At 40.6% G+C, this 24,796-nt stretch overlaps 2 protein-coding genes across 12 annotated transcripts in view; one reads left to right on the plus strand and one right to left on the minus strand.

The window, feature by feature from the left end:
• The window catches only part of CEP162 (centrosomal protein 162), a 47,529-nt gene extending 44,397 nt beyond the window's left edge, over positions 1 to 3,132 (plus strand). For all 9 annotated transcript variants that reach the window (XM_040597289.1, XM_040597290.1, XM_040597292.1 and 6 more), the window contains one exon: positions 1,952 to 3,132. In XM_040597289.1, coding sequence (XP_040453223.1) covers positions 1,952 to 2,170 — 219 coding nt within the window. In that variant the 3' untranslated portion in view covers positions 2,171 to 3,132. The remainder of the gene's footprint in view (positions 1 to 1,951) is intronic.
• A 2,550-nt stretch (positions 3,133 to 5,682) lies between these two features.
• MRAP2 (melanocortin 2 receptor accessory protein 2) lies at positions 5,683 to 24,124 on the minus strand. 3 transcript variants are annotated; one of them, XM_040597299.1, is made up of 6 exons: positions 23,928 to 24,124; positions 20,737 to 20,859; positions 19,708 to 19,811; positions 18,431 to 18,580; positions 13,711 to 13,810; positions 5,683 to 8,544 (listed from the first exon to the last, which is right to left on the minus strand). In XM_040597299.1, the coding sequence occupies exons 4-6, from the start codon at positions 18,555 to 18,557 to the stop codon at positions 8,151 to 8,153; spliced, it is 621 nt and encodes a 206-aa protein (XP_040453233.1). In that variant the 5' UTR covers positions 18,558 to 18,580; positions 19,708 to 19,811; positions 20,737 to 20,859; positions 23,928 to 24,124; the 3' UTR covers positions 5,683 to 8,150. The 3 variants fall into 3 exon arrangements, with proteins under 3 accessions (XP_040453233.1, XP_040453234.1, XP_040453235.1); XM_040597300.1 differs by lacking the exon at positions 23,928 to 24,124 and having other exon boundaries at positions 19,708 to 22,479; XM_040597301.1 differs by lacking the exons at positions 13,711 to 13,810; positions 18,431 to 18,580; positions 19,708 to 19,811; positions 20,737 to 20,859; positions 23,928 to 24,124 and adding an exon at positions 9,378 to 13,698.
• Between the last annotated feature and the right edge of the window lie 672 nt (positions 24,125 to 24,796).

Genomic DNA, 24,796 nt, shown 5'->3' on the forward strand with positions numbered 1-24,796 from the left:
TATCAGGTGCGTAACTTCCTCGCAACCTGATCTAAAGAGGCTTTGCTTTTGCAGAGGGTTGGACCGCATGACCTCTGGAAGTCCCTTATACCATTAAGTTATTTCATATTTCAATTACGCAGTAGAAACTAGCTGTTGAAAAAATGTTGTAACATGTGAGAGTTTGTAATGCAGAGTTTGTGAAGCTTGATATACTCCCCAACTAAACTGTAATTTTATTTTCTAGTCCTAGAAATTCCATTCAGAAAAACTGCATTAAAAGTGTAGAAACATCCTGTAGCAGTCTACCACATACTGGTTTTAATACCCCAAACAATAAGAACAAAAAAAAAGGCTTTATCCTCCACAGACTAAAAATCTGGATTTCAAAGGTTGGATCTTTGTGATACAGGTTCTTGGATCTGACGTTTGTATCCCTTGAATAGGAAAAACAATTTTGCATTGATCCTCCCCCCATCTTACGTCACGGCCTCCATCCTGATTTTTCATTTACTGGGGAGGCTGCTATCATCTGGAAAGTTTTCTAGTTCATATAGGTTTTTTTTTTTCCTTAAAACTTCTATCACTTAAATATATGACTGTCTTTTGTTAGTGTTTTAACTTTGACTTCATATATTTAAGTAAAACCTAGGAAGGGCAGTTGGACTAGAAGATCATCAGCCTGTAGAAGTTCTTAGTTTGTGGAGTGAGTTCTACAGCTCTGAAGCCAGATCTCAAGGAATACACTTTCTATGTACAGAATTGTTTACGGTAGAAGGTTTTATTCTCATGTATTTCTACATCAAGCATTTTAATTTTCTTTCCAAAGAGCTGTGCATAAATCACTGGATTAAGAACAAACCCAGCTGCCCCTGATGATGTGACTTTGTTCACATTCTGTCCTGTTGAAGGCAACTGTAATACAGTTATTTTTTTATACTATTCATTTGCTTCTGTATGTGAGAATTTCTTTACAATTTCTGCAAAGTGCTTGCTGCTGCCTAGTCTGTGATCTATCTCCACTAATCCATTACCTGACACAGTATTTACTAAGATGTTTTGTAATGTATGTTTAAAAAAAAATAGAAGTAATAATATACACAATAATTACTACTAAGTGATTTCATCTTTCCTGGGGCTACTAGCCCTGTTACATATTAAGCTTTGGGTTTTGTTTGTCCTAGTTTTGTACCTTTAATGATCTGCAGTGGGGCACCAGACAGTTCCCCAAATGAATGATAATGAAATGAACAATGTAGAAAAACTAATTGCTGAACAAGGAAATAGCACATTATCCTTCGTATCAAACTACAAATATAATAATTATGGCCTTTAAGCAATAGAGATTTTTCTTAAAGAATCTCTTACAATTAATAGTGTTGTGGAGATTTTGATACCTTGTGATGCTTTTTATTTTGGGTAGTTTAATAGGATTAAGCCATGGATTCATGTCAAAATGAATTCAAACTTCTATCTGCAGCAGCTTCAGACCTTTGTGACTAAAAGTTACTTTCCAATAATTCATAGAACTTGTGGTTTTTAAAAAAGTACAGCAGTAGCCCAAAACATGTCATTTAGATTTGGTTTGTTTCTCTTGCAGAGCATTCTTTTGAATTGCCGTTTAAATGTGTTAATTAAAAGGTTCATTTTGATTACAGATGGGTTTATGTTATGCTCAGCTTTGTCTTAAGTATTCAAGCTTTTAAATTGCTGCTTTGGAGAGGACAAGTTAAATTCTCCTGAGGATCATTAGTCAATAATGGATCCTACCCTTCTGTCATTAATGCAACTATTTAAAGGAATAAATAAACGATTCTTGTAATATTCAGAACAAATTGTAACTACTTAACATGAGCACTGGGCTTTCAGGCCAAGCAGCAAATACAACGAAGTGGCATATTTTGGCGAAGCGGGGGTGGTGGCCGAGTATTGGATTAGGAAGTTACAGCACCGACTTGCTTGTACTTTGCAGGCAGCCCGACTAACGCACCATATTACTGAGGCAAGGCAAACCCAGGAGGTGGAGAAGTGGCGAAGACTGGCACAGCGGAAGAATCAAGAACTGGAGAAATTTCGAGTGGAATTGGACTCAATATTAGATGTTTTACGTGAACTGCAGAAACAAGGAGTTGTTATTCCTGCACCTAATTCCAGTGCATTCAGCATGACAGACAGCTGTTGGAAGACATGATTAGGTAGGAGTTGATTAAAGCAGAAATTTAATATTCAAAGTTATGTATAGAAAATATTACTGAAAATCGTTAATGTAACACTTGTAAATTGAAGTACATTCTGATCTTATCTGGAATCTTGCCTGTCCAAAGGTAGATTTGCATTTAGCAACACCCCAGTCATAGTGTGTTTACGTTTTGTTAGTAATAAAGTTACATGCAATTTTTAAAAAATATTAGGAATATTGAGGTTATTCCATATATTCAGTTACCATTGAAAAGCTCCATGATGCATTTTCAGATACTGTAGAATATGCCTGAATATTTTTAACTTGTTGTTATAACTTGTCTTACAATTACTCCTTTGTGAACAATTTGAGTAATACGCTGCTTGGCTTGTATTTTTAAGTGTATAGAGTTACTATTTTTCATTTGACAGGGCATGAAAATCTTCTTTTTCCAACACTTTGCTGCTCTTCCTCCAATTCATAAAACATTTCTTCCCTTATCTTTTAAGACCCCATTTGACTCTGAGTGATTGGAGAGCTGGAGCAGAGCAGGCCTTCTCTGGTGACGCTCACATTCAAACTATTCATTGCTTACTTTTCAGATACTTCCAACTGTGCTGGTAAGAATGGTGGCAGAGTGGTCTAGCTGAATAGTTACGGGGCAGATAAAAAAAAAAAATTCTGTAAAATATAGTGTGAACTAATTATACCATATAGGCACAGACAGTAATTAAGTGCAAGAATTCTGTTTTGTGCGTGTACACACACGAATATAAAGTGAGAGAGCATGTGTACACATATAGATATAAAAAAAAAAATGGCCACCTGGCAATTAAAGTAGTAATCTTGGTTGTTTCACATTTGTATATTTTCAGTATGGGTATTTTGTCCCTCAATAATGAAGTATTAGTCTGTATTCATAAAATGTGTAAATATAGTAATGCTTTGTATATAAAATTGCAGCTATGTGTAAATATGCTCTATTTTCTTGACTTGGGACTGGTTTGCAAATAAAGAGGATAAAATGGAATAATTTCAACTTGCCGTTTATTTCCTGAACAATTTGCTACATGGGTAATGCTGTATTATAGTGTGTGACCTGAAGTGCCTTTTTTTGAAATCGCAGCCCCGGTTCTGTTCCCAGAGAGGCCGGGTCCCGGCTGGTCGGTGTGCTAGGGCACTGCCTAGGGGAAGCAGTTCTGGTTGCTGGCAGCTCACACTCTCAAATGTATAATGCTCGGGTCAGCAGGAGGCAGGTGCCTTAGTGTTCATGCAGTTCATTCAGACACCTTTTAAAATTCTTATATTCAGTTCTCAGCAAATGCTGGTATCTTGCATAGTTTGAATTAAATTTCAATTAAATTCTCTCTCTGAGTCTCTTTTACTGAGCAGGGACACTGTTACTGTAAGCTGTAGTACAGTTTATATGGAGTTCCCACATGTATTTATGTATTCCTATGAACACTGAAGTATAATCTTTATAGTTTGTAGGTATTTACTGTGAAGTGGGCATTCTACACAGTAAAGAGACTGCCTCTGGTCTTGAATGGCTGTAGTAATCGTGTTCTCTTTGGAGAACTAAGGTCCAAGTTTTAACTTCTCTGCTAAGGTTGTTAGTTTTTGACTCTCCAACAGAAGGGGGAAAACGCCCTAAATGGCCCAGAGGCCGACACAACAGGTCACTAGCTTTTACTGTATTCCACTGAGGACTGGAGTGGGGACTTTCAGAGAGTTAACAACTACGTATGCCTCTTGTATGGTTTTCTTCTTGTGCCATACTATTTCATCACACATTTCCAGGAGAAACTATAATGGGATGAATTAAAAGAATAAATCTTAAATCTAATTTCTTTGAATCACTAGCTTAGGTTTAGCTGGAATTCATTTGTTTACAGCAAAGCAGCTGGAGCATAATAATTTGAATTGCTGGCTTTGAAGCTTTTAGGAAATCAACTGAGCAGCTGGCTGGGTGACTCAGGGACCTGGACTAGAGAGAAGACATTTTGTTCAAGAGAGAAAAACAGGGTGTGCAGAAGAGTGTCAGAGCTCATCGTGACACTTGTGGCAGAGACATAACCTGAACTAGGGCACACTGCTTCTCCAAAATACATGTCAAAATTGTTCATGTAACAAATTAAATATGTTATAATGGGTGAAGATTTTAAAGTCTGACACTATCTGGTATTTAAGCTATTCTGAAAAAAAACCCAACCCCAATCTGTATGCTAGCACTAGGTGTGCAAATCCAGCTCTGCAGGGAAGGGGGGCCATGCATCAAGGGCTACCCTGACTCATTTGAACAGAAAGTCCACCAGTAACTTCATATCATGATGTTTAGCCATACAAAAGGCTACCTACGTACCTCTTGTCCAAAAATAAGCAAGCAGGGGCCTCCAGCTCTTGCTCTTGTTGGAGAACACGGGGTAAAAGGCTCTGGGTCAGTGCTGTCCTTGCTACCCGTCAGTACCTGAGGCTACTGCATAAGTTCAGTCCAGTTCTCCAGTATCTTGAGCTGACTTGTCATCTTTCACCACCAGCAGGATAAGGCGGAGTGGAAGGGGAAAAAGCACACTTGAATTCCTCCTTTGCTATGGCTCATGGCGGGTTTTGTGGGGTTCTTTTTATCACAGAGCAGCAAAAGGAGTCATTACTATAGTACTCAAAATCTACAGCTCAGGTGCATACAAACTCAGTTGCATGACAAAACCACATCATTTACTTCACCTTTTAGCCTCGGACTGGTGTATCACTGGATTGTGGTAGAGAAGTTCATGGGTTTAATTCTGCCTTTCCTCTATAAGCAGGTGTTTACATTACCTTTTTTAAAAAACTAACAGCCACCATTGCACACAAAATTTGTTTACACAGAAATATTCACCTTTGAAAACTGGAATAGATACCTTGACCTAGTAAGTTCTTACAGAACACAATACATGTTTATGTTACCTTAGGGAATTCTCTATGAAGTTAAATCATCACAGGTGATGTGTTGATAGTGAGTTTTGAACAGAGGCTCTGAAACAGACAGCCCAACCATTAAGAAAACCTGCAACAACTCCATTTTCAAACACCATTAAATTCCAAGTACTCCTTTTGAAGGGTTACCCTGGTCAAAACTGTTCTGTTCACAGTGAACTGACTCATGTTGATTTTCTGGGAAGAGATTAATTTTTTAAACATTATACATAAAGTCAGTTATTATATCAATCTCCCCTGAGGTAAAACTTTGTGTCTATTAGTTCTTAAAAAGGAGAAAGAAAGAACAGCTTTAAAATAACTGCTTTTGAAGGCTGGAGAAAGCTTCTGCATTTGCCTTCGACTCTGCTGTAATGCAGAGGCAGAGCAAAACCCTGAATCGGACCGTGCTGCTGGCACGCTGCTTCTGAAGCCATGGGGGAGCTGTGCAGCGGGGACTGCCAGGTTATTTTTCTGTGAAAAAGCAGCATGAAGGACTTCAGCGACAGAGGGGAGATAAGGTGAGAAAAGAAGAACCATCAGGGAAAAACTGAAGCAGGAACCAAACACAGGATTAATAACATTCTTCAGAAGGACACTAGGAATACAATTCAAATGCACTCTAAGTTAAGTTTGCATTATCTTTTGTTCACTTTATTAAATACCTTTCATCTAGGCATTGTGTCACCAGTATTCTTACACATGAACACTTCTTTCTCCCTAACATAGCAGTTCAAAAGCCAAAAAGATTTAAGGTAGCAGAAGGAAAACTTAGGTTAGCCCACGGGTAATAGCAAGCTTTTATTTTTCTAAAATCCGACCTGCATTATTTTGAAATGTAGTTTTAAATGCTTTAAAAATAAACTTCATTTCTTAATGGCAGAGGAAATGGGTTCTACACTGATTTCCCCTCATTTCAGTAGCTCTTCTGTTTTCAAGCATGGCAAAGGAAAAACAGATTAAAAGAACAGATCAAACATCACCGAAGGCAGCTCGCTCACCCTGACACAGGCTGTAAAAGCCACATTTAGTAGAAGTCCCAGAGCTTGTTAGCAAGAACAATCAGACAAAGCTTAACCATCAGATAGTTAACAACTGTTTGAGGTGCCTCAGCAGGAAGCAGTTGCCACATTCAGATTTTTCAAATTTCTTAATTTGGGAAGAGAAAAGGGAAGCCCACAGCTACAGCCTTCATACTTGTGGTTAAGTACTCGGAAGCAGCGTACTGGAGACCTCCACTGCAACCCTGGAGACCTCCACTGCAACCCGTGCAGCTCAATTGTAACAGGGTTCCCGTCCGTCTTCTCTTGGGAACTATTTTCCAACAGTAATCTGCTAGCTTTAAACAGGCTCTGCTTTAAGTAGAATCCCATTACTTTAAACACTAGGAAGTAGTGCAAAAGTTACATTTGACAACAGGAAATTCAGGTATAAATGGTTTATAAGGTTGTAAGAGATAAAAACAAAAGTTTTCCCCCACTCTGTATTCTCTAACTGCATAACCCATTCACTACTTTTTCTATTTGTCAGGTGAAAGAACAATGAGTGTATCAGCATTTAAGTGTCTGAAAAATGTATCAGCAGGCCATTGCTGCATTTTCACTCTGACTCAAACACCTGTAACAAAGCAGGTTAGTTTCAAGAAAACCCAGTCAGGCACGGTATGTTGAATCCACTCGTTTCAGTTAAGAGCTTCCTGCAGAGCACTCTCACTGTAAGTCCAGCAAAGGATTTGAACCTGGTTCCTCTGCATCCTCTGTGCTTGCTCTAAAACCATTTGGCCATTAGTTACCATCTTCTGAAGAAAGCTGAAACATGATTTCAGTACTGGCTAAGGTTCAGAACCTCACTCCTCTAAGAAATAAATTTAAAGGTTGAAATTTCACCAATTCCTTAACAAACCTTTCCCTGGGAGAACAGCTGCGGTGGCAGCACCATCGCAACTGACTACAAAAAGATGGATGGAGGAAGTGCAGCTCAGCTATGCTTTTGGAGTTGGTCCTCTCAGCAGCTCAAAGCCTGCCAGCCCTTCACTGAGCCCACTAGTCAATAAACAGCCATTTATAGAGCCAAAAAACTATAGGAAGGTTCAACCTACACATCTTCAACCTCAAAACATAACAACAGCTTAGCTTACAACCACCATTTGCATATAATAACTGCTGGCAAAAGATAACAGTTTCCATCTGATTTCCTGTGATTTTAGCTACTGAATCCTGCACTTACCGAACTGGAAGTTTTCATCACCAATCAAGAAAAAACAAAAAAACAAACCACCCCAAAACAAACCAAAAAAACACAAAGTGTCAAATTACTCTGTGTGTGTGTGTAGAATACTAATTCCAGGTCACCACTGGGCACCTATCAGAATGTCACTGTGAAGTACTGTAATTACAGGCACCAGTTTGCTTTTACTCAGCAGCAGGTGGTGGTATCATTTCGCAAACTTTGTAACCCGTTTAAAATGCAAGGTACTCCCTCTGGAAGCTTTGTAAGTTGGGTTTAACCTGCACTGGAAAGCAGTCAGGAATCAGAAACTGGTGTTAATGCCAAGCAGATATGCATTGTGCTGAGTTTCAGGTGTCCCTTTTCGGGAGCGGCAGCAGCTGTAGAACCTCCCCAGGGGCTGCCTGTCGATTCCTTGCTCCAGTCTTAATTTGAGGTTTACACTTTTCTTGGCCAAGGAGTTTTCGTACACCTCGAATGCCAGGCTCCAGCCTTCACAGTCCCCATAATATTATTATGGTATCCTTCAAAAGCTGGACACAAGCAGTCATTTAAAAAACACAGAACAAAAAAAGAAATTTAAAAAGTATCAAGAAGCAAAAATAATGCTGAGCAAAAGGTTTAGACCACAGAAGGCACCAGAATAAAGCAGTGTTTTACTTCTTGTCTAAACAGAGTTCTGTCAGCGGAGCCAGTCTTGCACACAATACAAAGCACAGGCCTGAAATACCTTCTTTGAAAATAACAGAAGGCCAAGAAAGGCTTCAAACTGGACGATAACAGGAACATTTACCTTAAAGTAAAAGACTTTTCAGTCAAGGATCTGATGGGAAGATTGAATGACTGATTTGCTTTCTAAAATGATTGGTGGCTCTGAGATGAGGAGATCATCCTCACCTAGTGAAGAATTCTGCTCAGTGTTCACAAAGTTAGGTATGTTAAATTTTGTAAGACAATGCAGGTCCTCCTCAAACAGTGCACTGCTCCTGGGAACTTCCTGGAAGTGGGTATTACTCTCCAGACCTGGACCCTTCTGACTTTGTTTTGCTTTACCCAAATGTTCCACTTCATTAATACAGAAATGGAAAAGTGACTGGGATTCTTCAGCTATTTGACGAGAAAAGACCCTCTCTGACTCCAGAGGTCTTCCAAAATCTGCCACAAAGCTGTTCATACAAAATCTTTTTTCAGAAGGTTCTGCATTGCTAGGGAGGAAAAAGAAAAATACAGTAAGCACAGGAGTAAAGCTATTTGAGATCTTAACAGCAAATAAGGTTTCAGCAACCATTATGATCAGGAAGAAAGAAAACCCTACACTTTGACTACAACAGACTTTAAAAGCCAGCATTGTTTATTATTTTCTGATGAAGGTATTTTAGTTGTGATAATTTTCCATGAGCATGTTATCGATGCCAGCCCTCCTAAATGGCACTCCTGGTAATCAATATACCGTAATAATCTACTCACTGAATGCACTTAGAAATACTCTTCAGTATTTCCTCTCAATATCAAGTAATAACAAGTTTTTTAAGATGGCTTGCAGAACATTTTGAGAAAAATCTTTCCAAGGCCTAGACAGCATTGCTGTCACTAAAGACATGATTTGAGTGCCTGGTTGTCCAGACCTCACACCATCTTTTCCACTGACTTCAGTCAATGACATTCAGATTGCCAAATTAGGACAGCTGGAGCTAAAGACTGTCAGGAAGGCACAGTCTTAACCACTCGGACACGTAGCCCGGGAAGGACATCTTAACATCCTTCTTTGAGTTTTCTAGGAGCATTCACTCAAACTAGCTCCAATCTGCACAGACTTGTGCAGGAGCCAGGAACAGCTGGGCATGAGAAAAGCTCAAGCCAGACAAAGATTTTTGGATAGTAATACATTCTTTGCAAGGCTGAATCGATATGCTGTCATCACAAAATGCAAGTTATTTGCATCTGAAAGGCAGTGGAGGTATTCAGAGGATGAGCAGGGAGAAATCTAAACATATTCTCAGAATGTAAGTTTTGTTAAGTAAGAATTAATAAATCTTACCATTTACATATGAACATGTAGCCAATGACACTGGAGCCGGACAGCTGGACACCTAAAGGTGCACACAGCACTTAAGAGATTTTTCAGAGGAACACTGTAATTTTAATTCTTTCAAGGCTGCAGTAGGAGGCGAGTGCCTAACATGCTTTTGAAAGCCTTAGATGGCACCTTCAGAAATCTACCCCTAAAACCTTCAAGGTCACAGGATACCTACCATTAGTCTTTTGTTCATAGTTAAAGATCCCTGCTTCTAAAATGCTGATTCACTTCCATTACATGACACAAGAATGCTATCCTAACAAAATCAGTTACACTAGCCTTCAAATCAAAGTACTCCTCTAGTTTGCCAGAACTGTATTGGCTCATTCTGCATTTCAAAGCAAAGCACGTGGAAGCATAACATTTAAATTGATGCAAGACAAACCAGTAACTAAGTAATAGTCTGCTGTATACACAGCAGGAGACAAACACACCGGAGTAATAGTGCAGTAGCCTTCAGAACTGATGACTAACATGTAAGTATTTCTAGTACAACAGAAAGCACCACTGAATGTATGCTGCATGTATAGTTTTGCGAATCTGGCACCAAGAGTTTTATGTAGCATGGTGGCACAGACAGTGGAGGTGGCAGGTAAGCACAGAAAGGACAAGCACTGTAAGCCTTGAAAGAAGCGACTTGGGAAATAATCATGAAATGCATCCACTAGAAAAGTAAAACTAGTTTATAGGTGTGGAAAGTGCTTTATAATCCAGTGTGCTGTGAAGGAGCAAGAGCTGACTGTAACACAAGACTGGAATGGCAGCCTAATCTAAATGGAAGAATAGAAGATGCAGAGAAATCTCCACAAGCTTGAGGGCAGGTGATAGAGAACAATCCTGTGCTCAGCATGAGTAAGGAACACATGATCTAATACACAGTGATGGTTTTGGATTCTGAAATTCACAAATACTACCTGTACTTCGGGGAGGAATTTTATTTATTTATTTTTTAAACTAGAAACTCACACAGTCTTGCTCATTACAGTATGCAACTACACCTCAGCATCTTAACTTTTCAGAACACTCAAAATATGAAAAGTAGCCCTAGTTTTACTGTGAAAGGGGAGCACTGCTACCTGGGGGATGAAATCCATTGTGCTATACTTGGGCCAACAGGACCTTCTGAGCCCCAGAAGCTGCCAACGCAAGAAGGTGAATGCCAGACACCTTGAGCCACATACACACCGAAAGCCACTCAAAACAAGCAGCTGCCAATGAACTAACCCAGGCTCCCTTTTCTGGGAACCTTCCAGCCTACCATGCTCAGTTCTGGTCCACTGGATTCAGTATTAAGCTCTGGACTCTGCCCGCTGGACTTGAGTGCACTGTCAGGGTACAGACCACTTTGCCCAATGTACCCTTCTAGCAGGAGCATCAGTGGTTTGGAACTCACGTTTGAGATCCCCATCTTAAACACCTCTTCTCTCAACACTCCCTGAAGTGACCTGGGGTACTTGGCAAACCATGGAAAGCAGTAACTAGCCAATCCTCCACAGTAACAGGAGTTGGCATCCCAGAAGGAACTCAGGGAGATCTAAACAGATCCTTCACACCAGTCCAGAAGTGCTACCCTGAACCTGAGAAACCTTCCAGATTAACATCAGCAAACATACACATATATCTGTAGAAGTTTTTTGTTTCAGTGGATCTGCGTTTCTCTGAGTGGATTTCACTCCAGAATCCTTAACCAAAACCAAATGATTTCTTAAAATTATCAGTCAGTTCACCTTTACTGCAACTAGTTGTACAACCTGCCTCAACAGCTGCATGAAACTTTGAGATGACATCAGCCAGTATTCTGTACAGATAGCTTACATGAACACATGCATTTGTTGCACAAATGCATTAAGGTTGTTTATAAACACAGAAGCAAACAGTGTAATATCTTCTCCCAGGTGATGAATGAGAGCACTCTTCAAGCAGAAATTCAGAAATCTTGTCAACAAATTTTTTTTTTGTTGCACAAGCTAATGTTCTACAGATACTAATATGTAAGCAAACAAAAGCACAACAGACATCATTTCCATAACTAATGAAATTTCTACCTCTCCCCATCATATTCTGACCATTTTCTTCTGGTCTGAGAATGTACTCTGTTCCGAACATCTTGTACAATTTTGAAAAGTACATGCTATCATACTTTATATTGAGCCAAGAAAAGCATAGTGCTAGAAAAATCAAGAGTATTCTACTTTGGATCCATCCATCTGAACACAGTTACACTTCTCTCTCACATTAATGGTACTTCAAAGAACAGCTGAATTGACTTACTGAAGTCAGAGACACGTCCATCAATCAGGCTGGCCTTCTCACAAGACCTAGGAATCCCATTAACATCCGTTTCTAAAGGAGGACTGCAAGACAGCCCACTAGTGAAACGGTGAGTCATGAAGAAACCAGTCAGGTATCAAGACAGAAGATTCAAGCAAAGTAAAGCCACAGTCTGCACTGGTTTTACAGGTAGGCATTTACGTTCTCCAGTTTTTCACTACATGTATCAAAAATAAGAGGAAAAAACAGTATTCGGTGCCCTTAGCATATTCCTGGATGATCTGTTTCCAGTACCATACACATCTGGTTATCAGATCTCCAAAAAAAAAAAAAAAAAAGCTCAACTTTGTTCAAGGTGCCAACTCAGCATACATAGTACATGGACAAGCATTCAAACACAGCTCCCAAAGCACCATAGAAGTTTAAGGCAGATACAGAACAGAGTCACTGGGCTCACTTCAGCAACTGAAGGAAAATGATATTAAGATATAGGTGGGAAGGGACTTCTGGATGTCTCTAGCCTAACGCCCTGATGAAGGCAAGGCCAGCTCTGAATTCAGTTCGCATTACCTGGATGTAGAAGTTGACCAAAGATGGGGGTTTCACAAACTCTCTAGGCAATGTGTTCTGAGAAAATTGATGAATAAAGCAGAAAAACAGTGGGTGATGTCAAGCAGGCCTCTGCTACCTGAAAGTGCATTATTACAAGTGTACAAAACTCCTGAAAAATATCCATATTAAATTCCCTTCGTTTATATTTGACTTATCACTTCTTTCCCTCTCAAATTATTCACGTGGGATACAGACTCAGATGCTTACCTAAGAAACAAGATCTCCAGGGAAAAGAGGCAGCACACAGACACTTGAAAGGACTTCAAACATATTTGAGAGCAAGGTCTGGCTACTTCATGACAGTCTGTCAGGCAGGCAAAAATACCAGTCTCTCTTTCTTTCTCACCAAAACAAAAATTCAGGAGCACAGAAGAGGCTCACTATATACGTATTTCCTCTCTAAAGTGGCCCTGTCTCTAGAGATGTGCTATTACACGAAGTTTCAGAGCCACTCTACATATGATGACTAAATAGCAAAGGGCCTTCGGCAGGCAGAGATAGACAGGCTGCTTTAGGAAATGACAAGCACTACCAATTGCCTTTCACAATCAGCTTCTCATCATTGCTACCTGCCTGCAAGCGATCTCACTCTCCAGAGAGGCTTTTTACTTCTACTTTACGGCACACAAGCCCGAGAGGAGATGTGGGTTCAGACTTTCTCAGGGGAAGGGACATTGACAGCCTGAATGCTGCGCAAATGCAGATAAATGGTTAAGGCGAGGCATGGTCTGCACATACTTAACAGCCAGAAAGAACAAGAAAAAAGGTTGGTTTGTGATTTTCAGGGATTCTGGTGTTAAAGGTGGAGCCAATCTGTACTTCAGCATCTACTAGAATTTCTCAGCAGAAACTAAGACACTCAGACTAGGGGAGCTACAGAGTTAAGGGAAGATTTTGTAAATACTACTGACATCTGCCTTTTGGACTTGAACACTCAAGCACGTAGAAACCCACCAGACTTCAACTTCCTTAGTTTAACATGCGCACTGCATTTTATTTGTATATCTGTCAATATTCACATTTCTCTGTTCCACACCATAACATAAGCCTGCCTAGAATGACCCCATTTATTTGCAGAACAGTACTCTGAACCCACCTGTTTGGCAGCCTACCCACGGAACTTCCTTTGAGCATAAAAATGCATACATGCAGCTATTCCCCCCTCTGCGTGCCTACTGACTGTGTGCTAAACAGGGAACACGTTAGTAACAATTCTCCAGAACTAGTGTCCTAGAAGTGCTTGGAACAAAGACCTTTTGAACAAAGACTGCACCTTTTCATAAGAATGGACTAGAACAAGACATCGCTGAGCCAGTGCAATGTCAGCACTGTCACTGCTTGTTTGGGGGCTGCAATAGAACAGACGTGCCACTTAGCAAGCGGTATTTGTTATCCCAGTTTTCAGACTCACTCTTGATGTGGTGCTCCCGTCTTTGTCAGCAGGGTCAGGACAAAAAACATGAAGATGACAAAAACTGCAAGACCAACCCAAAATCCAATCACAATGGAATCTGGTGAAAAAGAGAAAACAAGATGATCAGTATTTAACCTGCACTTGCAGAAAGTTTCCTTCCATATGCAGCATGACTGCAAATCCCAAAATACTTTATTCCTGACTGGCAAAGAAGAAGGATGATCAGATTTGTCATTATCTATTTTTAAACAGAAAGCTGCCACTGAAGCTCTCGTTTCGAGTCCAAATTTTACTGATGTCTGGACAAACCAGAAACAAGGTGAAAGAGGGGAGACACTGAATTCTCTTGGTTAGTAAAATAAGATCAGCTCCCTTTGTGATGCCTGGCCCTTTTCCAAGTATTGCTTTGGAAACAACTTCAGTACTAGAACTCAGAAGAGAGGATTAATTGATTTTCAGCAAAAAAAACCACCTGTCCTTGTAGAATTGAGCCCCTGATATTTTAAATTATTTCTGCCCCAGACCATTAGGTTTCTAGGTATTGATAGATCTCTTTGACATAATAGGTTTAGGAAGATCTAGCTTTCTTTCAGTGGTAAGATAGAGGGTTCTCAAATAAACAGAACCACAGATAAAATGATTTGCTACCTCAAAAAGTATCAATAACCAATATACAACACATTTTTTGAACAATTTTTGTGTTTCCAACTTGCATACAGAAAACTGCAATAAAAAAGTCAGAGGAGCCAAATGCATTTGAACAACAAAAACTCAAGCCACCAGTTAATTAAGGAAAACACCAATGCAAATATAGAAGCAATTGGGAAAAGCATGGCTTCTTGGCTGTGTGCATAAAATGTACCTACCGTTCTCATTTATAGCCAGTAGACCCACAGACAAATCACTAGTCCTACTAAAAACAAATTTATGTCCCCTTATGACTACAAAGTTGGTCCACAGTTGCTCCTGAAGGAATCCCAAAGCTTCCAGGAACTTCATTAAGAAGGGTCCAAGTAGGACAAATATTTCCAGACATCAATTGATAAGCATGGTCCAAAGTTACAGAGCATCAACTCAAAATATGACCTGGTCCAGGACCCACAGTATACAGGCAGTTTTTCACCTGTCATTTCAGTTGGTTGGTTGGTTTTTTTTAATGCAAATATTCAAAATGTCCACTATAAGAGTTCAAAAAACCTTAACATACAAACATGCAAGAGGAAAGTCTTGGTCAGGACAGGTATTCTACCTACCCTTAACCTCTCATGACACAGCTACTACTGAACCTCAAAGATACTCACTGGCTGTAAAGCTACGTAACAATTTGTCTGACCCAGTACAGCAGGCACAGCATAGAACTTCAGCCAGCGCTTTGGATCTCCTACAGGACTTATCTAAAGACACCAGAAAACAAGGAATCAGCTATCCTGCCTGCTTCTTGACCCCAATGGTTAATCACACTCCCACTGTGAAATACCTTCCATGCTAAAAGCCAGATCTGGGACCTGGAAATCAATTCAAACCATTTTCTCTTTCTCCGTGAAGTCAAATTACCTGCTGCACTTGAGATTTTCTCCCTGTGAAAACACTTCATCACAATCAAGTTGCTCCTTAATCCATTTTCTGGTAAGCTAAGGAGGTTAAGTTTCAAGTCTCCTGCTGCAATGTTTACTTCACCTCTCCTCTGCCACATCTCCCCTTCTCAACACCCTTTGTAAAATAACTACAGGGTGGTTCAAGTATAGGTCTCCATGATGCGTGTGTAAGTTTGTAATACTCCGTTTTGTTTAAAGCATATTGATACAAGTTTATTTCTGTAATTCCATGCATTATGAGCCCATTCAGAATCATTCTGTAAGTATAGCTTGTATGCAGTGGTTCAAGATGCATCTTTGTGTTTGGCCTTACTAATACACAACAATAGCTCATGATTATCTACCACACTACAGGACTTTGTAGTACCTGAAAAGAAACACTCCCATTAAAAAATTTACCACTTAACCATTCACAGCTACTAGTACCTACCAATTAGTTAGACGTGCTTCAATCATACGCAACTGCATTGATAACCAGAATGTAAAGTCTGATCAAATAAGATGTCTAAAAAAAATGCATAATTATATTATTCAAGCTGCAAAACTGAACTCATCAGCTATAGAAAAAAAAAGCAAAACATGTTAAAAAAAAATAATCAAGGTTCTGATAAGCTCTACTACTCCCCACAAAAGTCACACCACCAGCACTGCATGCTGAATAACAAGCGTCTTGTGGTTTGTTTGGTGTTCGCCCCCAGCAGAATTCCAAAGTATACTGAGCTTAAAGCTGCATTTTCCTTGCTTTGTTGTGGCTCCTGACACAAATCCAACCCTCTGCTGCATCTATTACATTCTTTGGCTTTGTTTAAAATTAAAGCAGGTGGCCCAAGTTCTCTTCAATATTTCATTTAGGTCTCACTCATTTAAGTGCAAATTACCCAAACCTACTAACTTCTAAACATTTATTAAAAATAAATTGTATATAACAAAATTTATTCAAAAAATATGGTATACATGACCATATTTATAATGCTGCCCCAAGTTACAAATAGATTGGGAAAATATCCCACGACTTTCTCAAGTTGCAGTATCAACCTTCCTTTCCTTCATCGCACAGACTCGTAACATCCTGGCAGCAGCTCTGGCTCCCTGATCATTCCTATGTATTTTTCCTCCCTCTAAAGTTACTGAGGTTTCTTCTGTTCCAAAGGCACAAAAAAGGACTCTGTTCTTATCTCTGCCAGTCACAGATATCTCCTGGCTATCTTTATCTACTTACTTTTTAAAGCTTTAATTTACAAAACATCTGGTGCCTACTCTTCTGGATTTTCTCATTTCTAATTCCTGTCTTGGCTACTCCTCAGGCAGAACACACTTTTTGCTTGTAAAACAGTTGGGTTTATTTCAGTCATATATTTTGACAAGGCACTGTGGCATCTGAACATCTCATCTTCTCTCCACCTTCCCCCCCCCCCGCCCCCGAAGTGTATTTTTGTGTGTTACATTGTTATGTAAACATTTTTCTTCACAGGTCACTTTGCATTAATTTTTTTCCCTCTGCTTTCAGAAAACAGGCTTCTGAATTACTTTGTATATACATTAAATTTTTAGAAACCTCCCCAGACCTACCACTAGTACATCAAGCTCCAGCTGAAAAGGAGTTGTGACTTCTGTCCATTCTCTAGGAGGAGCTGCCCAGAACCCTCCTGCTCTACAAACAGCAGCCAGGCAGCAAAGCTGAGCTGCCACGCTTAGCACAGCGATCACTTCAATGGCAAGCCAAGATTTTTCTGTTTTGCATCTTTTACAATCCAGAGAATTACCTTTTTTTTTTTTCTTCACATCACACTCTTTGGTACACTGAGCTAAAAAGAAGGCGTGTACATAACACTGCAGCTAATCTTTGTAATCAGTAATCTTTGTAATCCCATTTGGTCTTTGATTAAGTGGAAGAATGGAATTTAAATTAGAAACATGATAAAAGCTAACCTGCATTTTTCAAGTACCTAACATTTGTAAAAATACAGACAGTAATAAGCAGGCTTTTGGGGGAGGTGGGAGAAGGTAAAGTACGATACAGGCTAAAAAGCAAATTCTGCTCTAGTTTTTTAAAAGCATTAATAACTTCAACCAGTTTCTTCTGTCCCTTACAGAGCCCTCCCCAAAACCTCCTGACTGTGCAGAGCCAAGGGAGATCAGCCTTTCTGGGCTGCTGTTTGCCACTGCAGGCAATTCTCTTTCCTAGCCTGAACCCCTACCACGACAAATGATGCAGAAATTATGTATCCCACACTGGACCAGTGCTCCAGCACTGAATGGAGACCCTTCCCCAGTACTTTGGTGTTCAAAACCTCTCACAGCGTATCCAGCTCAGAAATAAAGAAACAAGATGGTTTGGTTCTCTTTGGCAAAGCACTTGCAAAACACTTCCAATTCTGAGTTAGTCTGTTACTTTTGTTTGTTTGTCTTCTACTCACAACCATCTCCTCCTAAAAAAAAAATTTCATAAAAATCAAAGCCATTGTCCAGATTTTATATAAATGTTGGTCCAGCTGTGCTAGCTTGTCCTAGGTAAATTCCTCTCAATTCCTATCCGTATTTTTCATCTCTGTCATCCCTGTCCTCCACTTGTTACTTCTGCAGTAAAACAGCTCCAGTATTAACAGAACACTGAATTTAGCAAATTCCTCCTACAAAGAAAGTCCGATGATAAAACTTTCTTCAGAAAGAGAAACTTCTTTCATTTAAAATCTTATAAAAGCCTTAAATTTATTTTCTATGAATGAAAACAAGAGCAGTAAGCCTGCCCACCACTGCCTTTTTAGCATTAACAGGAACAAGAACAAAGCAATGCTGATCATGCCAAGTTGTTACCAGAAGCAGAAGCATCTATATTTCCTGTTATAAACTGTTCCTGATAACTGGGTATTCCTCAGTATTGACAAATTTCTACTACAGCCAAGAAATCCATGGTTTTCTCATGCACAAGAAAAGCAGTCAACAAAAAGACACAGAATAATAAAAAATTACAGTAACCTAATGAATAAAGTAATGCTTCTACTTGCCGAGAATCCAAAACATTAGGAGATATATTTTTGTACAATAAACCATTACAAACGAAGAGCAGGAACCTTAAGGTGGGGAAGCTCAGCTGCAATAATTTATGTCTCTACTAAACTTACATTTATGAGCCTTCAGGCCTTCAAACGACACCGGTCCATACTCATAGTACTCATACTCCCAGGTGTAATCAGAGTTAGACAAGGCTTGCTGGGAGGTTCTGTTTGAAATCAGCCTCAGGGCAGACATCTTGCACCTCAATAAATATATACCTGTGGGTACAAAATGCATTACTAGATATTACATACTTCTGACACATTATTTGATTTTATTGAGAATCCTTCCCTATCATCCTCATCACTGTTCCCAAGTGCAGACACTCATGCTTACAAAGGTGCTCTCTCAACTGTTCCTTTAAAATCCAGTATCCCTGCCTCATCAGACAAGGCTATCGCATCCCCTCCTGTTCCTTCCCCAGCCTTGGCTGGCCAACCGCCAGTCAACACTGAGCTTCTTGTCAATGGAAAGAGAACCTACGTTCACTCCACAGAGATGCCTGTAACTATACAAAACCAGGCTCTTCCAACGGAATAAAGCTTTTACAGCTCAAAAACAGTAAATACCAAAGACCGCCAGCCTCAGCAGCTTAGGATGAATGCTGCCATGAAAGTCTGGGTGAAGAACTGGCCAGACTACCAGGCTCAAAGGGTTACATTACCCATACAAAGTCTTGTTGGCAGCTGGTTATCAGTGGAGCGCACTCATAGCAAGTTCACAGATTACGTGAGGGATAGTCAAGAGGTTGGAGGGCAGAATGCTACTCAGAGGGACCAGGACAAGCTGGAGAAAGGGAGGGACAGGAACCTCATGAGGACCACCAGTGCAAAAGTAAAGTCCTGCATCTGGGAGGGAATAACCCTATGCAGCAGTACAGGCTGCTGGGGAGCAGCTCTGCAGAGAAGGTCCTGTGATGGACAAGCTGAATGTCAGTCAGCAACATGCCTTGTGTACTGGGCTGAATTAACGAGACTCTAGCCAGCAGGTCAAGAGAAGTGTTTATTCTTCTCTACTCACCACTGGTAACACTATATCTGGGGTACTGTATCCGGTTTTGGTATCCAAAATAACAGAAAGATATGGACCCACTGGTGCCAGTCCAGTGGAAGGCCACCAAGATGGTCAGGGAGCTGAAATACAGGATGCATGAGAGTAAGGGAACTGGGTTTGTTCAACCTGAAGAAGAGAAGGCTCCACGGAGACCTTCATGGTGTCTGCAATAACAGAGTGCACAGAGATTCCAGAGCCAGACTCTGCTCAGAGGTGCAGAGTGAAAGGACAAGCAGCAATGAATACAAATCAGGAAACAGGAAATTTAAATTAGATACAAGGAAAACTTTACCTGATTTAGTTGAACATGCTTTGAGCAGGAGGTTGGACCATGCGACCACCAGAGGTCCCTTCCAACCTAAATTTCTCTGTGCTAGTAACAGCTTCAATATGGCACTAGGGAAGGAAGATAAAACAGGAGTGATTTTCTCCGCAGATTAACAAAAACTGCAACGCAACATTAAACATCATTGAATTGCCTTGATAGATATTGCTGTCATTACCACAACACTGCACTAGGGATTTAAGTTTTGCAGATTAGTTTTTTTTTCAGAATATTAGACAGTTTTACGCACACCAAAAGAGAGCACATCTCTACACAACACATCTGCTGCAGCAGCTGGAGTCAGGACATTCAACTTGAAACATATTACAAAATACTTTTTGTAAAAGCAAATCGAGCTTTGGGTAATTTTGCATTCAATTAAAACCCAGCAGAGTGAAGACTTCATGCGGTTCATAGAACTATTGCAATCAGTTGTTCTGTGGACAATGAAACTTCTCAAAACACAAACTCAAATCCAGATAAAATTTCTTGAAAAGAAGGGCCCTAAATAGTCACGTCACTCAAAATACCTGAAACTTCAGTCAGCCCTAAGATTAATTAAATTGACTAAGGCTGTGCAAGGAAGGCATGTTGTTCAAGTGCTAGGAGGGCCATACCTAAAGAACAAGAATCCAGCACAAAACAAAGAACACAAATGCACCCAGGCAATATGAACAGCATTTCAGATACGTAAAAAAGTTATTTCTGCAACTATTTTGCCATGAGCAAATGGTGGCAGAAACGCCTCAAAACAATTTTAAATAAATAGTGAAGTACACCTGAAGTAAGCTTCATACCCAGTTACAACATTCAGAACATTAAACACATACCAAAACCTGACTAGCAAGTGATAAATCATTTAAACCAAGAAGCGGATCTATTTTTCAACTTAAATTGGCTTAGTTTACACAATAAGCAACTTGCTAACAGGGGCAGGGAGGGGGTGGTGACCAACCCCATTCTTGGGTCAGGATAAAGAGCTTCAATTACCCTCACCTTCCCTCCTTTAGCCACTCAGAAAGCTCCCAGTGAGAACAAGCAGCCTGAAGCACAGAGGAGGAAGAAAAAAAGATGGCTGTAATGGACAACCCAGTTCATGGCTGAGGATGTTTCCCAACCCTTTAAGAACATGACAGAAAGAGGTAAGTAACTTTAAGTGCCTGTGTTAACAGTGAAGTTCCTCCTTTGCTTTCCCAGTGTCAAGAAAACCTTCTTATTTCCTGCAGTCAAAGAAAGAACGTCTAATTAAGCTTTAGACAGAGTTTTTCTTGTTTTAAATCAACCGAAGTGACTAATGCCTCTGGGAGAAGCAAACAGCACAGAGGAAAATCCAAGATCCCTGTCCTAGTTTGCTCCCATCTCAGCTCTGTCAGTTGCCTCTTACATGATTTTGTGTTTCATTTTGTGAGTGGGCCCTAAGAGACTACATAGTGCAGAAGGTTCCCACCATCTTTTCCCCCCGGCTTCCTCTCGATGTTTTGTTGATGATGCATCTCTTGACAAATTTTATTAGCACATTCCTGTTTAATTGTATAGCCTTCCAGAGGAGTCTTTCATTTAAATATTTCTTACATGGCATCACCAATGTTCACTGTCACCTCCTCACTTTCAGCATTATAAGAAGAGCTGAACAGGAATCCACAGAACTAAAACTACAGAGTAAGGTATATGAACAATCCGCAAAATGTTTCTTCTTGCACTTCAAGTGCAGGTAGATGGGATTAGCTGGCGCACATGCAGATCTTTCTCCTGATCTAGTCACTAGTGTCCATTTATGATTTATGGGGACAACAGCCACTTCTAGGACACAAAGAATCTGTTTGGGTTTAGTCTTCAGTTAGGACTAGAATCTCCAGTGTTTCACCACTGACTACAAGCATTTCTAGACTTCCTTTCACCACAGACAAGCCACTATCAGAGGGAGAGGTGCTTACTGAAACGTGGGTCACCAGCTCACAGGCTAACCTGTGCCTCAGGCTTTGCAGGACATACAAAATACACCTCTAAACCATTCAGTAGAGCTAAGCATAAGCATTTTCCCAAACTAGCTTACAGCTCACTTTGGACAAATGTCTCCAAAACCTCAGCCTGAAAAACGTTAAAACAAACCTTTTATTCTACTTGAAAAGCCAGCCTAGCGTGGTGGAAGAAGGACCAGCACAGCTAAAGCAGTGAACATTAAGACCTTGCATCTCCTGAGGAAGGGCAAAGCAGGGTGAGCTGGCATGCTAGCAGCCTGCCAGGTGCATTTGCCAGGCTGCACCAGGTCACGGGAGGACTGTGGGGGCCAGATAAGGGCACTTCCCTTCAGGGAAGGAATTCTCCCAGGAGATGCACTCAAGTGCTTTTTCTGCCAGGAATGGACAGCAGTGGTTCATCCCACAGCTCTGAGGCATGACAGAGAGCCCCTCTAATTGACCTTGATGGAGGGTTTTTTGAGACCCGCAGGAATTGGTTAAGGCAAATGCAAAAGCCCCTCTGTTGACTTTGACGTGTATGGATGCAGACAGCCTTCCCTCATTCTGGATCATTTCTTTCGAGAGCAAGTAAGGGAGCAACAAAAAGCTTCACTTTGATCACTCAAGAAACCCCAAAGCAGGGCTATGTTCAGTGCTGCCAACCAGGAGATTCAGGCAGGTCACTCCTGGAAACCACAAAGGGCAAGTGTTCACAGCTGCCTTCTGGCACATTGGGTTCCTCTCGGGCGATAATGTCAACAGTGTCCTGGTTTCAGCTGGGACAGAGTTAATTTTCTTCTTAGCAGCTGGTGCAGTGCTGGGTTTGGATTTGGTGCAAGTACAATGTTGATAGCACACTGATGGTTTTGACTTAGTATAAACGCTACCTGGCAACAGCCAAGTACCTTTCAGTTCCTTGGGCCCCGCCAGCGAGAGGGCTGGAGGAGCAAGGGAAACAGGGAGGGGACACAGCCAGGACAGGTGACCCAAACTAGCCAAGGGGATATTCCATACCAAAGTGTCACGTTGAGTATATAAGCTGGGGAAATAGAAGGAGGGGGGAGACATTCAGCATTATGGTGTCTGTCTTCCCAGGTAACCGTTATGTGTGATGGAGCCCTGCTGTCCTGGAGAAGGCTGAACACCTGCCTGCCGATGGAAAGTAGCGAATTCCTGGTTCTGCTTTGCTTGCGCGTGCAGCTTTTGCTTTACCTACTAAACTGTCTTTATCTCAGCCCACGAGTTTTCACGCTTTTCCAGTCCTCTCCCCCATCCCACTATGGGGGGAGTAAGCGAGCAGCTTGGTTGCTTGACAGGGTTAAACCCACAAACAGGTACCCAGACACCCCCCATGGAGACCCAGCTGCAAATCCTGAAGTTAAATTATACCTTCAATAGAACTCGCTTGTAGCCTGTGAGAGTTTGTAAGGTCACAGCTTACACCACCACTGGGGCCACAAAGCCAAGTCTGGTTTTATGTACAGCTAAAACTGACCTTGTAACGTAACCAGCAACAACTACCTCCAAGCCTGACCTGACGCACAAAAATAAATTCATGTGGACTGGTCAATGTACCTACTGTTCATTTCTGGAGCAAAAGAAACTACCAATATGGTAGACACAAGCAGCCTGGTAAATTTTCAATCAAAACCTACATTTATTTTCCACATGCTTCCATTCTGCTTACTGCCACAGAGTCTAAGCACTTTACAGTCTTCATCGACTAGATGAACAAACTGTTGGCCCTGTTCAAACTGTGAAGACCCCAAAAGCTAGGCAGGGGAAAAAAAAAAAAAAAAAAAAAAGTAGCAGCATTTCAAACTCTGGGAAGCCCTAGCCTGAGAAACCTTAGCACTACACACTGACACATCAGCTCCATCAGCCAGGCAGTACAATTAACCCAGAAGTTGTTGGCTACGAGAAATTAACAACTCAGGCTGTTCCCATATCCCCTAAGTCCCCATACCAGCAACAGTATTCTGCGTGGCAGGAAGAGAGAACCAGCCACCACCACATTCCTTTTTACTTCATCCCAAAGACTAAGAGATTAAGTCAGAGGAAAAGTAGTCAATGTAAAAAACAAGCACAAACTTATTCACTCTGCACTGCATCAGCTGAAAGGTAATACAGACCCCATCTTTATACAACCCTACCACGTGTCTATTGCTTTGAACAAGCCGTGTGACTCCCAAGTACCAGCGAGAAGCAAGTCTGCAGGAAATACTTAACCAAATGGCCCTTGCTTCTTGCTAATTCTCAAGATCTTAGATAGGCAGGATTTGAGATCAAGTCTGTGGTCTTTTCAGGGGAATACCCAATCTTCCCACCTGCAATAAAAGAGAGGAAAGCATACTATACAAACCAAGTGAAATTTAGCAAGAAAAATAGAAAGATATCTGAAAACTGACTGTACAATTAAAAATCAATCATATAGGCCAACACCAACTGCGTGATACCTGGCACTTTTCTTGGAGAGAAAAGAAAGTACCAGTGTTAACAGTGGTTATGTTTGATTGATGCTCACAAAGAGCATCATCTGCATGAGCTGTTGTACTAAAATAACAAGAATGATGTTGGATTCATCACAAAAGGACTTTATAACAATGCTAAGGAAAACTGTTGATTTAGTCACTGCTTTATCCTGGGAATTAAGAATGAGAAAGGACGAAGTTCCAGACTCATACTACTCTATTACACATCATATAACATACTTTATCCTTATAACTATACAATGTAAACTAGACCCCAACAGTAAACTTCTTATACTCCACACAAATTCTCATGAAAATGTCTTATTTTCCATGTACTAATGCTTAATATCTTGCGCTGCAATGCAAGGCAGTGTAAAAGGAGGTCTCCATACCATTATATACAATTTGGATGCTAATAGAGTAGCTACTGTTTGGTACTTAGTTTAAAAGCAATGACACTACGACTTTAAAGTAAAATTTAACAAATAGAAGACCAAAACAGTTTCTCAAGTATTTTCCTAGAGATAATAATGATATAAGTAAACACTAATGCCCACTTAGTACTTCACCTCAGTAGGGGCCACCTAGAAGTTAGGCAGAAACTAATATGAAATCATACCTTACAGT

The sequence above is a fragment of the Falco naumanni genome, chromosome 6 (assembly GCF_017639655.2).
Source record: "Falco naumanni isolate bFalNau1 chromosome 6, bFalNau1.pat, whole genome shotgun sequence".
In the NCBI taxonomy this organism is placed as follows: Eukaryota; Metazoa; Chordata; class Aves; order Falconiformes; family Falconidae; genus Falco; species Falco naumanni.

Coding starts and splice junctions, on each gene's coding strand:
- MRAP2 (XM_040597299.1), bottom strand. CDS start 18,557: ATGTCTGCCCTGAGGCTGATTTCAAACAGAACCTCCCAGCAAGCCTTG. Junction 13,811..18,430: donor AGGCCTGAAGGCTCATAAAT/GTAAGTTTAGTA, acceptor CTTTTTCACCAG/ATTCCATTGTGATTGGATTT. Junction 8,545..13,710: donor ACGGGAGCACCACATCAAGA/GTGAGTCTGAAA, acceptor TTTCCTCCCTAG/CAATGCAGAACCTTCTGAAA.